The sequence below is a fragment of the Amia ocellicauda genome, chromosome 3 (genome assembly GCF_036373705.1).
Source record: "Amia ocellicauda isolate fAmiCal2 chromosome 3, fAmiCal2.hap1, whole genome shotgun sequence".
Classification (NCBI taxonomy): domain Eukaryota; kingdom Metazoa; phylum Chordata; class Actinopteri; order Amiiformes; family Amiidae; genus Amia; species Amia ocellicauda.
In genome coordinates, this window is record NC_089852.1 from 46,267,323 (window position 1) to 46,284,260 (window position 16,938).

Genomic DNA, 16,938 nt, shown 5'->3' on the forward strand with positions numbered 1-16,938 from the left:
AGTGAGCAGCTCACACTTAACGACTATTTTGCACCGGATTTACGTCTTTTGCGGTCTAAGCAGCAGGGTCCTTGTGAACCGCCACCTGACCGAACCATTTCTGGTCAGGTCGGGGGTCCGGCAGGGTTGTCCCCTGTCGGCCCTGCTGTACATCCTCTGTCTGGAGCCGTTCATGCAGGCGATCCGCCGGGACGTCCGGGTGACAGGTTTCCATCTCCCGGGTACCGGCGGAGAGCAACTGAAGGCCCTGGCCTACATGGACGACATGGCCGTGGTTTGCACGGACGCTCCGTCCGTGGCCAGGGTCGAGGAACTGCTGGACGGCTTCTGCAGGGCGACGGGGGCCGCTGTCAACAAGGCCAAGAGCGAGGTCTACCTCTCCAGGGCATGGCCTGTCGGCCGGGGCCCGCCGACCGTGTTCCCTGTGAAGCCGTTTATCAATGTTCTGGGGATCACGATCGACGGGACCAACACGGGCACCCGGAGCTGGGAGGAGGCCATATCTAAGGTCCAAAAGAAGATCCACGGCTGGAGCACAAGGACCTTGACGATGGCTGGTAAGGTGCTGGTCGTAAAGGCCATCCTCTTCCCGATACTCCTCTACGTAGGAATAATCTTCCCCCCAGACAAGGTCATCGCAAAACTAGTGACCCAAATTATATTTCGGTTTGTCTGGGGGAGCAAAATGGAGAGGCTGAAAAGAGTGCAGATGGTGAAGGGTACCCTGGATGGAGGCAGGGGGGTCCCGGACGTTGTGCGGCTGATAACGGCGCAGGGGCTGGCCTATGTGGTCAAGAACATCCAGGCTGCTTAGTGAGTTTCATGAACCGCTTTTATTTTGCCAGCAGCCTGAGACCATTCGGCCTCTGCGCCATGGATAACACCAGGCCGCACTCGTGGGATCCCCCGCCGTTCTACAGGGCGCTCCGAGCCTTTGCGCTCGAAGTAGGCCTCCATAAAGTCGTGCTGGCCTCCTGGGATTATAAGACCATCTGTAGTCAGATGAGATCTACCCAGGAGACCAGCCGGATAGAAGATTTCCCTCCCGAAACCTGCCGGTTTATCTGGGCTAACGCTATGCACGTTTGCCTCACAAATACGCAGAAAGATGTCTCCTGGATGGCTGTGAGTCGGTGTCTCCCCACCCGAGTGTTCATGCACAGAAGGGGCATAGCTCCTTATGACACCTGCCCCTATAAGGGTTGCCTGGGGAAGGAGACGGAGGCTCACATCTTTAGAGATTGCCCCTCCGCCTACAGGGTCTGGCTCCTGTTTTCTCCGTTCCTCCACAGGTTTGCCGTTCCTGCGCGGGCGACCACCCAGCAGATCTTATACGGTCCTGCCAGGGGATTAACATCTTCCACCCTGAGGTGCTGGTGGTGTGTCGTCTGCGCAGTGAAGCAGGCCCTGTGGGAGGGACGGAATATCTGTCTATTCAATAAGCAGGAGCTGGACCCGATTGTCATCGCGCGGAGGGGCATGGTGCTCGTGAGGGACTACGTCAATCTGGAGGTCCATCAGAGGGGCAAGGAGGAAGCCAATAAGAACTGGCAAATACAAGATCTGGGGGAGCTCAGGATCCCATGATGGGACCCACCTCCGGGGACGGTCAGTTCCCCCTGCTGGAGCCCGAGTCCAAGATCTTTTAACCATTTTATGAATGATTGCTTTTAAAATGACTTTTATGAATGAATTTTTAACTGTTTTTAAAGATTTAGTTGTTTTTAAAACACTAATTGTTTAGGGTTTTTTTGGTTTAGTTTTGTTCTATTTTTTTTGTCAAATACATTGTCCGTTTTGGATTTAATTTTAAATGCATTGGACCTTTTTGTTTGTTTTTTATTTTTACCTTTTTAATTGTTTTTTTTTATTTTGTCCAGTGCATTTTCAGTTATTATCAATGTATTTGACTTTTATGTTGGTTAGCAGTTTTGCTTTAATCACGTTTGTTTTGTTGTTTTGTGCACTTGTTTATTTAAAGTTAAGTTTTTTTTTTGTTCTTGTTAAATCACAAAGATTTTAAAAATTGTAAGTGATCTTAAGAATTGATTTAAAAAAAAAAGTTTTTAATCATAAGTGTTAAAAATTTGAATGTTTTTATTTGAAAAATGTAAAATACTACAAACAATAAAACAGTAACAGCCACAAACAACTCTGAAATTGTACTTTGCTGTTGCTTGCTACTAGACTAAGTGTCACCGGCAGTACTTTCAGTCGACTTTTTAGCAACGCACTCCTCAAACAGCCGCCTGTGGTGCTTTTTCAAGTGCTGGTGGAGGTTTGTTGTATTCCCACGTGTTGTGGCAACAATTCCACGACAGCTCTTGCAAATTACCTTTTTTGTTCAGTGCCTGTCACAACGAAGCTGAAATAATCCCATATTACCGAAGTGCTGTTTTTCTTTGGTATTAATTTGCCCAATGATCGCTCTGACTCTGCAGACGCTATGATCCCACTGCACCACGCTTTCCTGTTTGTTTTTTAATGGTGGGCGTTTACGCAGTTGGCTAGGGCAGTGCTGATTGGGGAGAACGGAGGTGCACTTACTCAATTGGTTAGTAAGACTGCCAAAGTGGGCAGTCATGCTTTTGCTCTGGGACAGACTCGCCGCATATTTTTCATATCGTATCCACATCGCAGCCTTTTGCGATTAGTTAATCGCAACGTTTCAAATCGCAATTGCGATTTGATTTCGATTAATCGTTCAGCCCTAATTACACACTGATGTAAGTTCTCTCTCAGGACTTCATTGATGAATGCCTGGAACACCGAGGGAGCATTTGCCAAGCAAAAGGGCATCACCGGATACTCATAGTGCCTGGACTGGGTGATGAAACCTGTTTTCCACTTATCTCCCTGTAGTAGGCGTATTAAGTTGTAAGGCACTCCTGAGATCCAGCTTGGTAAAATATCGAGCCCCTTGAACTTGTTCCAAAGCCACGGGCACTAAGGGCAGAGGATAGCGATATTTAATCTTGATGTCATTGAGTCTCCGGTAATCAATGCATGGCTGTAGTCCCCCATCCTCCTTTGCAATAAAAAAGGACATGACTGCCACAGGGGAGGTAGAGGGCCATATGATGCCAAGGTTGAGAGCCTCTGTGATGTACTCTTCAATGGCTGTGGATTCCGGAAGATGGGAGACATCCCTGAAAGAAGGTCTATAGCGCAATCCCAGGGTCGATGAATGGGAAGACGAGATGACACAAAAAACCTAACAAAATAAACAAATACAAAAAGAAAATTTGTATCAACCATTTCTATTCAACAATAACAAACCAATATAAACATGAAACATTAGCTTCAGGCAGGCGCAACTGTATCAAAACCACACTCCACGCCTGTCCATCTCAATAACACAGATTAGCTTACCCATTCCAGGTAGTATTATCAATAACCATGTGGGGTGGGAAGAAAAATATTGTGATAGTGATATTATCATATTTAACTCTGTAACCTTTTTAATGCAGAACAACCTGCTTTGCATTCAATACAGTTTTCATATTCCCATAAAGGAGGATAGCTGTGTTCAGAGCACTCTAGTGTGAATCTCGTATCTGGGAACAATTCCAGACACCTCTGACAAGGAGGTTTGCAGTAGTAGACCTTAGTCTCACCATCACCAGTGTAGCAGTGTTTCCTGTGGCTGCAAGGTTAGTGTTGATCTCTGTGCCTTGGTGTTCTTCTGATCCACTGTATCAAACATCATCAGTTATCATGTGATAAGCAGTGGAAAGCACATATGATGGAAACAACATTGGCTTATGTATGCCAGCCAAACACACTGCTAAAGACTGCTAAATATCAATTAAGACCTTCCTCTGCAGAATTCCTTTGCATGACACTGGTGTAGCGTTAAGGGGTGGGGGGGGGGTATTTTGATAGAGCATTTTAGCTCTGAGCTGAAGCTCTGATCTAAAGAAGACCTCTCCCCCAAAGTTATCAGATTTCCTGAGCTCATCGGCATGTAAACTGTTCTATATCAAAGTGAAAGTCTTGGGAGGATGGCACCGAGAATGGGCCAAATGGCATGGAATCCCTGCTGTGAAATGTCTGGGAATAGGGCCTAGAGGTAATAAAAAAGCTTTGAAGTGGACTTGAGCCGAAATCCCGACACAGAGCTATGAACCCAGGCCAACCGGCATTTCCAAAAGATGGCATGGATTGACATCAGTCATAAATCAAGCCTCCTCCAATAGAACACTGGGGGCTGAAACTGAAATCCAATCTCACAAACTCAAGAACCAATCACCTATTGATCTGACAGGCGTATAAAGAACAGCGCACGGTCTCTCTCTCTCTCTCTCTCTCTCTCTCTCTCTCTCTCTCTCTCTCTCTCTCTCTCTCTCTCTCTCTCTCTCTCTCTCTCTCTCTCTCTCTCTCTCTCTCTCTCTCTCTCTCTCTCTCTCTCTCTCTCTCTCTCTCACCTGAACCAGAAACTCGCTGCCACAGCTCAACCTGTAGCTCTGTTGCCAGAACTGGAACCAGGAACCAACTAAGTCTTTGTTGGCAACAGAAGAGTTGAACTGGGAAAAGGAGATTGAGCCGTACGAAGAATTCTTTAAAGAACTTTATTCAGTTGAAGAACTTTACAAACTGCGCCTGCCCGCCTGTACCCATCTGATCAGTGGAGTTTTACAGCTGACAATTGACTAAGTCGACTGTATACGAAAGTGTCAGTCATTTAAATAGCTATTGAGTCTTAAGAAACTTGACCCTTGGAAATGAACAGGGCCCTGCTTTCCTCAAAGACTTTGTCTTCAAGTAACTACGGTGGAAAAACCTGCTTGCAAAGAAGATTTTGTGCACAACCTTGGAGCCTTCAAACTAGTGGAATATCTGTTTGGAAAAGACTCTACTTTCGCGAAATTTTGTTGATCTTGAGTGAATTTTAATTAGTTTTTCTCTTTTTGTATAACTAATGTAGTGCTACATTTTATCTTAGTTTTTAATAAATTTGAGAATTTATGTCTTTGGAATTGGTGTCTGTGTCCAATTATTGCAGAAATTGAGTTCTACAAGATTCTCGGATTCTTGATGAGGTTATAATTAAATTCACTTGTTTGAACTGAAATGTATAAGTGTACCTTACGCTACACTGGACAAACAAAAGGTACACAAAACAAAAAAAAAAAACAGGCTGATCCCTGACTTCACTATGTAACCAAAACAAAACAGCAAGCACAAACATACAACCTGCTTGCTTCCTAAACTTCCTAATGTGAGGCTGAGGCCTCCTCTTACAGCAGGTGGCTGGGGTTGATTGGTCAATTAGCGTCGATCATCACCCAACCACCTGCAGTCCATGAGCAGGCAGGGAGGGACCTTTAACACCATCCCTTCCACAATACACACACACACACACACAGACATACATACACATAAACAGTTAGGTCCATAAATATATGGACAGTGACACAATTGTCATCATTTTGGCTCTGTATGCCACGACAATGGATTTGAAAGGAAACAATCAAGATGTGCTTTAAGTGTAGACTTTCATCTTTAATTTGAGGATAGCTACATCCAAATTGGGTGAACGATGTAGGAATTACACCCATTTTATATGTGGTCCCCCCAATTTTATGGGATAAAAAGTTGTGAATCATGAAAAAAAATACAATCATGAATTAAATTGTGAGTTTCAATACTTGGTTGCAAATCCTTTGCAGTCAATGACTGCCTGAAGTCTGGAACCCGTAGACATCACTAGATGCTGGGTTTCTTCCCTGGTGATGCTTTGCCAGCACTTCTTCTTTATTTCCTTTCAAATCCATTGTGGTGGCATACAGAGCCAAAATGATGCCAATTGTGTCACTGACCAAATATTTATGGACCTAACTGTATATACAACTATGTTTTAAACATTATTCGACTACTCCACTTAATCTCCTCACTCCTCTCTGGCTGTTTCCCCCTTGCTTTTTAACAAGCTGTGCTGTGATCCCACTCCTCAAAAAAACAACCCTTGACCCTACCTCTCCTCAGAACTACCACCCTGTCTTCCTACTCCCCTTCCTCTCGAAGACCCTTGAGCGAGCTATCCACCATCAGCTCTCTGCATTTCTTTCCCATCACTCACTTCTTGATCCTCCGCAATCCAGCTTCCGCACAGCTCACTCCACGAACACTGCTCTCCTAGCAGTCACTGACACCCTCAATTGTGCTAGGGCGGCCTCCCTCTCCTCAGTCCTCATCCTCCTTTATCTCTCTGCAATGTTGGACACCATCAATCACTCATCCTCCTCAACTTGCCTCGCTGACCTTGGAATCTCTGGAACTGCTCTAGCCTGGTTTTCTTCCTACCTCAATGACCGGACCTACCAAGTGACATGGCAAGGTTCCTCATCCACCCCCCAACCTCTCCTCACAGGCGTACCCCAAGGCTCTGTCCTGGGCCCCCTTTCTATTCTCCTGTAAAAATGCACTTATACAACGTTTTGTCATACTTCTTGCATTGCATTACTAGTACTCATATTGTTTATTTCATTTCCTTTATGCCCCCTTTCCCTTAGCTCTTAACTATGACATCATCTTGTCTGCACTTATTAGCTTTTACAATCTAAGATGTAGGACTTATATTGTTTACTGTATATTTCCTATACACTGGAGTAAATTGGAAGTTGTAAATTGCATTATGCTTTGAACTGTCCTGTATTATTGCACTTTGTAATGCTCTTATATTTTGTAAGTCACCCTGGATAAGGGCATCTGCTAAGAAATACATAATAATAAGTTGAAACAAACACTATTTTTTAATTATTATTGATTTATTTTGCTATTGAAAGGCTATTTTACATATTCACTGTATAGTACTTTCGGCTTCTATGCTTCTACAAAGCAGAAAGTCCTTTTTGAGGTGCAAATTCTAAGTAGTGATTGTACAGTGTATTTACAGTGTAGTTGCACACAATTACAATGTATTGTATACTATATATATATATATATATATATATATATATATATATATATATATATATATATACACTCCCTAAAGGATTATTAGGAACACCATACTAATACTGTGTTTGACCCCCTTTCGCCTTCAGAACTGCCTTAATTCTACGTGGCATTGATTCAACAAGGTGCTGAAAGCATTCTTTAGAAATGTTGGCCCATATTGATAGGATAGCATCTTGCAGTTGATGGAGATTTGTGGGATGCACATCCAGGGCACGAAGCTCCCGTTCCACCACATCCCAAAGATGCTCTATTGGGTTGAGATCTGGTGACTGTGGGGGCCAGTTTAGTACAGTGAACTCATTGTCATGTTCAAGAAACCAATTTGAAATGATTTGACCTTTGTGACATGGTGCATTATCCTGCTGGAAGTAGTCATCAGAGGATGGGTACATGGTGGTCATAAAGGGATGGACATGGTCAGAAACAATGCTCAGGTAGGCCGTGGCATTTAAACGATGCCCAATTGGCACTAAGGGGCCTAAAGTGTGCCAAGAAAACATCCCCCACACCATTACACCACCACCACCAGCCTGCACAGTGGTAACAAGGCATGATGGATCCATGTTCTCATTCTGTTTACGCCAAATTCTGACTCTACCATCTGAATGTCTCAACAGAAATCGAGACTCATCAGACCAGGCAACATTATTCCAGTCTTCAACTGTCCAATTTTGGTGAGTTTGTGCAAATTGTAGCCTCTTTTTCCTATTTGTAGTGGAGATGAGTGGTACCCGGTGGGGTCTTCTGCTGTTGTAGCCCATCCGCCTCAAGGTTGTATGTGTTGTGGCTTCACAAATGCTTTGCTGCATACCTGGGTTGTAACGAGTGGTTATTTCAGTCAAAGTTGCTCTTCTATCAGCTTGAATCAGTCGGCCCATTCTCCTCTGACCTCTAGCATCAACAAGGCATTTTCGCCCACAGGACTGCCGCATAATGGATGTTTTTCCCTTTTCACACCATTCTTTGTAAACCCTAGAAATGGTTGTGCGTGAAAATCCCAGTAACTGAGCAGATTGTGAAATACTCAGACTGGCCCGTCTGGCACCAACAACCATGCCACACTCAAAATTGCTTAAATCACCTTTCTTTCCCATTCAGACATTCAGTTTGGAGTTCAGGAGATTGTCTTGACCAGGACCACACCCCTAAATGCATTGAAGCAACTGCCATGTGATTGGTTGGTTAGATAATTGCATTAATGAGAAATTGAACAGGTGTTCCTAATAATCCTTTAGGTGAGTGTAGTATGATGAATCATGGTAAAATAAATATATTTATTAGAAGCAAAACACAGATTTGGACATGAAATTATATAATTTACAAACAAGAAAGTACACAATCAATATAAAACCCTAGTTTAAATAGATTTCACAAGTATCATGGCCTTTATTAAATATTGTCCACAGCTCCAAAAAAAACTTTCCCACAAACAGTTACTGAAGTCTCTTCAAAGCCAGGTCTCAGGTGGGAGAATAAGTACATCTTTCAGAAGAACCATTTACACTATATTGTATAGTAATAATAATGAGTAATACAAATAATAACAATTAATAAAGGATCCCAGAGCTCTTCACCACCAGGACAGGACCATTGAAATGTAGTGCCCACCTCGGTATGAGAAACTCATATTCTGAACACATTTGATCTACCTACTCCCGTTATTACATATATATATTGAAAATACATATAATAACGAGGTGCGGGGTGGGGCTACAGCAGCTAATGAATGTTAGGCAGGAACAATGTCAAAATACAGCAACACAAACCACGGAAGAGGGTAAATACAGCCCCAGGCTGTTGGTTTATTGTCGTTCCACCTTGGATATTGGGAAACCAAAAAGAGAAAACAAAAGCCTAGCTCTTTGTAAGGAGCGCTATCTGTAGCAGGGAAGGTCTGCTACCCAAAACAAAATCACTAACTAGCCTAGGACAGCTAAGCGGTTTCCCAGGGTTAACAAAACCAAACAAAACAAACAAAAGTCTTGAGGGGTTAGGCAGTCTCGTGGTCAAAAGGGTTCCAGGGGTTGTCACCAGGGTCTTAGTCTTCCAGATCAATCCAAACACCGCTCGAGGTCCTCAGCCAGTCCAAGTTGTGGGGTGGGGTGGGGTGGGGTGGGGTGGGGTGGGGTGGGGTGGGGTGGGGTGGGGTGGGGTGGGGTGGGGTGGGGTGGGTACTCACACCACCCTCCTTGTCTTTCCGTTCACTCCCCACCTTCCAAGATAAAGAAGAAACCACAGGGTGAGTTTTATATATCCTGCACTGATCAGCCGCACCTGCTTGCAGTCTGGGTGATTAGTAATCACAGGCAGGTGTGGCTGTTCTGCTGCCTTGCCAGTGTTTTTCCACTGGCTGTCCATGGTCCTGATCCATGGAGGGTCTGGCTCTGCTATCCATGGTCCTGTCCATGGCAAAGGAGAGCATTAGGGCAGGCACATAGCAGTGATCGAAGACCCGGCCCTTCACCTCGTTACAATATATATCATAACAGTGTGTGTGTTTGGTGATCGTATCTGAAGAGCTGGGAAATGTCAAAGTCAAATGAAAGGCTCCTATATCATTATTTGGCTGAAGAGCTGAGCAGACAGTGTTTGCTGTATGCTAAGTTATGTTAAATTGTTTCTAAGTAGATTTTAAACCAGCATGCTTAATCAAAATGTGTTCTTTTAAAGAAAAGTGTGTGTGTGTGTATAAAACATTGAAAACACTCCACTTATCTGGGAGAATATCTGGGACTAAAACTCAAACACTCAGAGACTTTTGTTGTCTGCTTTTGTCTTTTACATCATTCCAGAAATTGATGTTTAAATGTGAAATATGTCTTAACAGTTCTTAACAGATCCATGTATTTATTAACAATATTCACATCTGCAATAAACTGCAGGAATGTAAAAATAGTGAACAGAAATATGACATTTACTTTCTTTTAAGTATGCACATTTAAGGATATTATCATCAGACTTGCATTAAGCAATAGCAAACCAAAAGCCTCCTGTGTATTGTTCCCGTCAGGGGTTATAGAGTTGTTAGAAATGGGTTGCACTCATCGGAATAAACATTAAGGGAAATAAACGATATACTTATATGCTGGGAATTCAGAGTTTCACCTTCAGTGAGAATTACTGGCACTGTTTGTCTCCAGGACTTTAATCAAGGTAAGGGCTGATTGTCTCCACAATGAAAAAGCAAATCTGGAACAAGCTAGTGTTTGAGTTGTATAGTTGTAAAATAAAAATGCATTTTTGTTGTTGTTGTTAAATGTTATACATGTCATGTAAATACATAATTTCAGTGATTGCAATAATATGGGCACACAAAAGCAGGTCTAATAAAATATTAACTGGGCCTCCGTAGATCGAGAACTGGTCGACCTATTTGAGGTGGCAATAAGTTACTTATGGAAACATTTTATTGCTGTTGTATGTTCAGGCTTTCTTGGCAATGACATCAAACAATGTAGAAAATCGTGGAGGAGTTTCATCATTATGTAAAACAGTTAAATCCTCCCAGAATGCTGAGTCTGTTAACTAGTAGCCAAACAGCAAGAACTTTGGTTAAATAAATAATTACCCATTTCTGTTTTATTTAGTTTTTCACTCAGGACATTACTTCATCATGTCAGAAGGAAACCAAACCACTGTGAAGGAGTTCATTATCATGGGCTTCCCTGGACTGCAGCCTCAATATTACTGGATGGCATCCATGGCTTTGTTTCTGGTGTATGTGAGCACTCTGCTGGGCAACCTGCTCACAACCACGTTGCTGTTGATCGAAGAGCGTCTCCACAAACCCATGTACTTCATCATCTTAAACCTTTCATTGTCCGACATCTGCTTCAGCACCGTCACTTTGCCAAAGATCATCAGCAAGTATTGGTTTCAGGCATCAAGCATTTCTTTCTCTGGTTGCTTCCTGCAGATGCAGCTTGTGCACTATTTTGGAACACTGAACTCATTCATAATGATGATAATGGCGTTAGATCGCTATGTGGCAATATGTTATCCTCTCAGGTACCCTGTGCTGATCAAAAACACCACAATCTTTTTATTAAGTGGGATCGCTTGGCTTGTGTCCTGGATCTTTCCCACTGTTAACACCGTGCAGGCCTATGCTTTGCCTTACTGTGGCCCCAACACAATTATTCAGTGCTACTGTGACACATTTTCTATAACAAGGTTAGCATGTGCTGACATTCAGGTGCACACCTTAGTGGCATTCACGTTAGCTATGTCGGTGTTACTGGTGCCTCTCTGTTTTATCATCTATTCTTACATACAGATCATTCTGTCAGTGTTAAAGATCACCAGCTCCCAAGGACGCCACAAAGCTTTTTCTACTTGCAGTGCACAGTTTTGCATCATAACACTGTACTATGGTCCTCGGTGCTTTGTTTACATTGCAAATGTCACACACTTTCCCATCACCACTGATTTCCGCATCCTTATGATCTTGTTCTATAGTCTGATTCCTCCCGTGTTCAACCCTGTGATCTACTTCTTCAGGACCAAAGAAATCAAACAGAGTTTGATCAGTAGGTTCAGAGGCAGACAGATTCACATCCAGAGAGCCAACATCACTGCTGTTTGCAGCTAAACTATAAGACAATGTCTGATTAAACAGAAAGGATTTGTGTTTAAAAGTTGCTAAGATTTTCTAAGCATAAATAAAAATACTCAATATAAAAATATCAGTTATAAGGAATGAAGGGAATGCTACAATTATGTAATAATATGTTTTTTTTTTTAAGTATATATATTAATGGAGTCAGAAGGCAGTCAGTCAGTGTGGAGCGAGCAGCAAGTGGCCAAGATCAAGGCAAAGGGAGTGAATGGCAGGGACAGCAGTGTGACGCGGCAGCAGGAGGAACGTCTGTCAATTCAAACTTTTTCTTTTATTTTCATAATAATAATACATTCTAAACCACCCAAAATAAAAATCATATCAACAAGGCAAATCAAAATAACTATTGGCAACCCCAGGGGCATCATGCAGCTAAATGTTTTGGGGGGGCACAGTCAGAAAACAAGTTATGATTGATACAAATGGATGGTATTTAATGCTTTTAACTACACTCATAGGGTATCCCAAGTTATTTTAAATTTAAGTGTACTTTAACTGTTCTACATACATATTGAATAGTATTGCTCTGCTGTTTTTTTTGTATTCTAGCCACTTACTGTTAAAACATCTTTGCTTGGTTCTTAATAAAGTGTAAGGCTGCTAAAACTGGTTGAGTGGGACCCATTCATATATACTGATCTCTTGCCAGTTGATCTTTTGTCACAGAACATTTCTGTTTCTGATTGAAAAATAAAACACAAGAACAATCAAGTAAAAAAATATTATCGCAACTGAGCTTTTTAGTGCCACTTGAAAGTATTAGTAACGCATTAATTTGGTCTTGTACTATTTATGTTTTTTTCTGTCACCCTTGTTAAACACCCTTTCTAAAGGGTCTAAAACAGACAATAAAGTTTAGTCACATCTACATGTGTTTCTGCAGCTCCACACAGTTGCATATCATATTGTACTAATTGTAAATGTACAGTCCCCCTCCAGAGTTTTTGATACCCAATTCAACGTAACAAAAGGTTAGTTTTAGCAACAAAAACAAGTGTACAGTGAGTTTAGATTTTTTGGAAAAATACATGCAAATATATGATCAGGTTAGATGATCAGTATTAAATATTGCAAAAACATTTCAGTCCAAAGTTTATTGGTTTGGAATGTTTAGGGTATGAATATTTTTATAACCTCGTTTCTGAACAAAATGCAAGTATGTTGGACAAATATATTTTTGATATATTGACATTATTGAATGTCAGAAAATAATACTGTTGTCCTTCATTTATTGCAACAAATACTGAATGTGCACTGGTGTTTATGTCACTAAAACCCACTGTATTCTGTGAAAGATGTGAATAATAATAATTATAAGTATTACAAGATCTAACTTTTTTCCTTCTCTGCTAACTTAAGTTTAAGAATTGAAATGCATGAAAGCACCTAAAAACTTTAATAATAAATTACCAAAAGTAAGCTGATTGACACAAATGTGTGCTGTAAACACCACTTACACAAAAACATTGAATAGCTTTAGGCTACTATTTTTTACTAAAGTAATAATTTAGCATTTTTGTAAAAACAGGTTTATAGATAAACGTGACACTGACTTATAAAACAATAGTAAGCGAGATAAAACAACGCCCCCTATATTTTTTTATTTCCTTCAATATAGTTTTGAGCCAATTGCATAGGCTCCTGATTAAAAAACATTACCACAAGTTCGGATTAAATAAAAAAAACCTGCCACAATATATAGGCTTCAAACTGCCATCGAATAAGCAAGATAAAGTAAAATGCATTAAAAAAGGGAATTTTGAAGAAACCATTGTAATAAAGTGTTGTTCTGTGTGTGATGCACTGTACCTTGATGCCTTGCAGACATCGTGCAACAGAGACACAGGCTGCAACAGGTAAACAATCGATGAGGCACATGTGCCGATTAAGGGGCTGTCACTACATTGGATACTGTAGCTGTAGTGGTGAGAGATCATCTAAGTGAGCAAGAAGGAGTCACATGACAGCATCAACGACATCACAGGGAACCTTGAACAGCAGATAGGAAGTTGGACAGGAGAGGAGAGCCAGAGAAGCACCAGTTTTCTCGCTACTTACTGCTACTGTCTGGTACACATAAAACTGTGGGAAATTGGTAAAAGCCATGAATTAAATATTAAATAAACAGTAAACAAATCAGTAATCAAAATGTGTTCTTTTAAAGAAAAGTGTGTGTGTGTATAAAACATTGAGAACACTCCACTTATCTGGGAGAATATCTGGGACTAAAACTCAAACACTCAGAGACTTTTGTTGTCTGCTTTTGTCTTTTACATCATTCCAGAAATTGATGTTTAAATGTGAAATATGTCTTAACAGTTCTTAACAGATCCATGTATTTATTAACAATATTCACATCTGCATAAACTGCAGGAATGTAAAAATAGTGAACAGAAATATGACATTTACTTTCTTTTAAGTATGCACATTTAAGGATATTATCATCAGACTTGCATTAAGCAATAGCAAACCAAAAGCCTCCTGTGTATTGTTCCCGTCAGGGGTTATAGAGTTGTTAGAAATGGGTTGCACTCATCGGAATAAACGTTAATCCCAAGGGGAAATAAACGATATACTTATATGCTGGGAATCACAGGATGAGCATTAAGCAAATATATCGTGTACCATTTGAGAGGAACTCCGATCGTGTGAAAGAGATACGCTACTTATATGTGCAAGTGAGTATGAATCTGTGTACAGTACTGTTGTGCACTCGGCAGAGACAAAGGTAAAGGAAATGCATTAATGCACCATGTTCTAATCACTGTTCCTACATGGTCAGAGAATATTTGAGCTTGATGCAAATGATGACCACATTGAGTTCATCTATGTCAACGAGGCAGGATTCATTCTGACCAAGAGGTGGTGCCAGGGCAGGAACATCATTGACCACCGAGCAAGGGTAGAGGTCCCTGGCCAAAGGAGTGGAAACATAACCATGTGTGCTGCTGTCAGTCAGCAGGGGGTTGTCCTTCACCATGTCACACTTGGCCCTAACAACACTGCACTCCTTCTGGTATTCCTTGATGCAGTGTATGACTTTTTGTTCCCACCCCCTGAGAGACAACGCAGGGCCCCAGGCCACACCACTTATGGTGTCATATGGGACAATGTGAGCTTCAAGACTGGTTCACCAACCACCCCCAGATCCAAATGATTTTCCTTCCACCCTATTTCCCCTTCCTCAATCCAACTGAGGAGGCCTGCGATGAAATCTCTGCAGAGGCGTGCCAAGGATGGATCCGCCATGCTAGGCACTTTCCCCTGCTGCTTGGCCAGGGAACACATCAGTTGTGATGTGAATGAAAACATGTGGCCAAATCAACATGACAGGCAGGACAATGTGTGAGGTTTCAGTGTTTTATTTTCTCTCCCTTCATGTGTACTGTACAATACTGTAACTTTTTGTTGCTTGATGATACAAAATGCATATGTGTTATATATAAATACATTCATAATTTTTGGGTGGCCAGGATCAAACTTTATATAAAACAAAGTTCTTCTTTACTGACTGCTGGATTCTTTTTGTCTTACTACATGAATCTTCCATTTTGATGAGAGAGGTTTTTTTTTTCTAAACACAGTGTTTTCTTAATGCTCAGTGTGAGCAACAGATACAACGTATGTGTGCATGATTCTGACCCGATTATTTGATTTTGAGGGCTCTGTATATAGTTTTTAGGCAAGAATTTCACTTTTCCCTGTGTGTGTAAAGTTTTGTAGATGTGACTTTTTATAATGGGCATTGTGTTAACAATTTAGGGGTATTGTGGTATTATTCAGAAAATAGTGTGTATGCAATTGGGAAAAACTGAAAGTTTGCCTATTGCTTGCTGCCAGACACCTGTCTGCGCTTCTGCTCACATAGCCGAGCCACATGTGCTCTGAGGGAGCTGACAGTGGAATCTCTCAGTATAGCTTGAAGATGGGCATCACTAAATCTGGACCTGTATTTTGACTTATTGAAGGTCATGGTGGAGAAGAGTTTTTAACAAAGGTATGTGCTTCCAAAAAGACTAATGACCAGCTTGAATATATATAGCTCTGGGCAATTCTCTAAGGTAGGGCTTCCCAACCTTTTCCATTCCAAGGCCCACTTGATCAACATCATAAATCTTTGAGGCCCACTACCCACAAAATCCATTCAAAAACTAATTTTTAAATAAATTTAAATACATTAAATACATTTGCATAATTTGTCAATGACGTCACATTAGCTAGTAAGTGTATAGATTTTTTTGTTTTTTTTTGCAATTAATCCATATACTGTAAACAAAATAAAACATCCCCTTGTAGTTTAAAATGTGTTATGTCGAACAGTAATCATGTTTTAATTTAATTTTACAAGCACACGGTTTATAAATAGGTAGGCTATTGATTTAACTTGCATGAAACATGTTAACCTTCCAGTAAAAGCACTTTACTCTTAATAAACTGTATGTGTGGTGACGTATGCATGTTATCTTTAATTTGTATTTTATTCAATAGAGAAAATAGTGTCAGAAATAACGAATTGGTATTAAAACGGCGTAAAACCCTTAATAAACCCCGCTGTTCAGTAACATTAAAAAAGACAACTATACTGAAAGTAGTAAATATGAAAGACACTGGAACACAGTAACCTTAATTAGTTGGGTTAACTAAAGAAAAAGACTCCCTTCTACAGTTTGTGTCAACATTATATATTTTTCAGTTATAATAATAATAATAATAATAATAATAATAATAATAATAATAATAATAACAATAATAATGGGTAAATTGCAATTAACTTAATACAGAGCTGCTTACTAACCACGGGATCATCTCCAGTTGCACACTTGTAGCACACTTTGGGCACTGTCCACATCAATGGAGAAGGGGTCTGCAAAATGGTACTATGCATCTTAAAATCAGCAAACCGCTGGTCAGATTCCTGCTGCAGCTTCTCAATGGCAGCAGCATATTCTTCAGCATTGGATGCTGTGCATCCTCTCCACAAAAGACCTGCATGCTGGGAAATGGCTAGGGTTCTTCTCAGTATGCTGGGGTTTGCAGTTTTGTGGAGAATGCTTTGATATTGTCAAAAGCTACAGTGACAAGCTGGCCTGGGCCCTGCAGCTCCTTAAGGGTGTTCAGCACCTGTGTAATGTCAACTAGGAATGCTAGGTCCATAATGCATAATGCAGTGCAGAACAATCGCAGATCCTCATCAATTTTTTTCTGAACAAGCACCACAGGCCCGTTTTTTCTCCCTGTTATTGACAGGGCACCATCTGTGGTTATCCCTACCAGTCTTTTCCAAGAAAGGCTAACCTGCTCAATTGCATCACACAGTTGCTTAGACATACCCTTGGCTGCTGTATGGCCATGCATCA

General features: G+C 41.2%; 1 protein-coding gene across 1 annotated transcript; it reads left to right on the top strand.

Annotated features, from left to right (window-relative positions):
• The first annotated feature begins 10,576 nt into the window (after window positions 1–10,576).
• LOC136747224 (olfactory receptor 1E16-like) lies at window positions 10,577–11,554 on the top strand. Its single transcript, XM_066700174.1, has one exon. The coding sequence runs from the start codon at window positions 10,577–10,579 to the stop codon at window positions 11,552–11,554; it is 978 nt and encodes a 325-aa protein (XP_066556271.1).
• Window positions 11,555–16,938: the final 5,384 nt, after the last annotated feature.

Bases quoted from the DNA above. Each gene is read 5' to 3' on its own strand.
- LOC136747224 (XM_066700174.1), top strand. From the start codon at position 10,577: ATGTCAGAAGGAAACCAAACCACTGTGAAGGAGTTCATTATCATGGGC.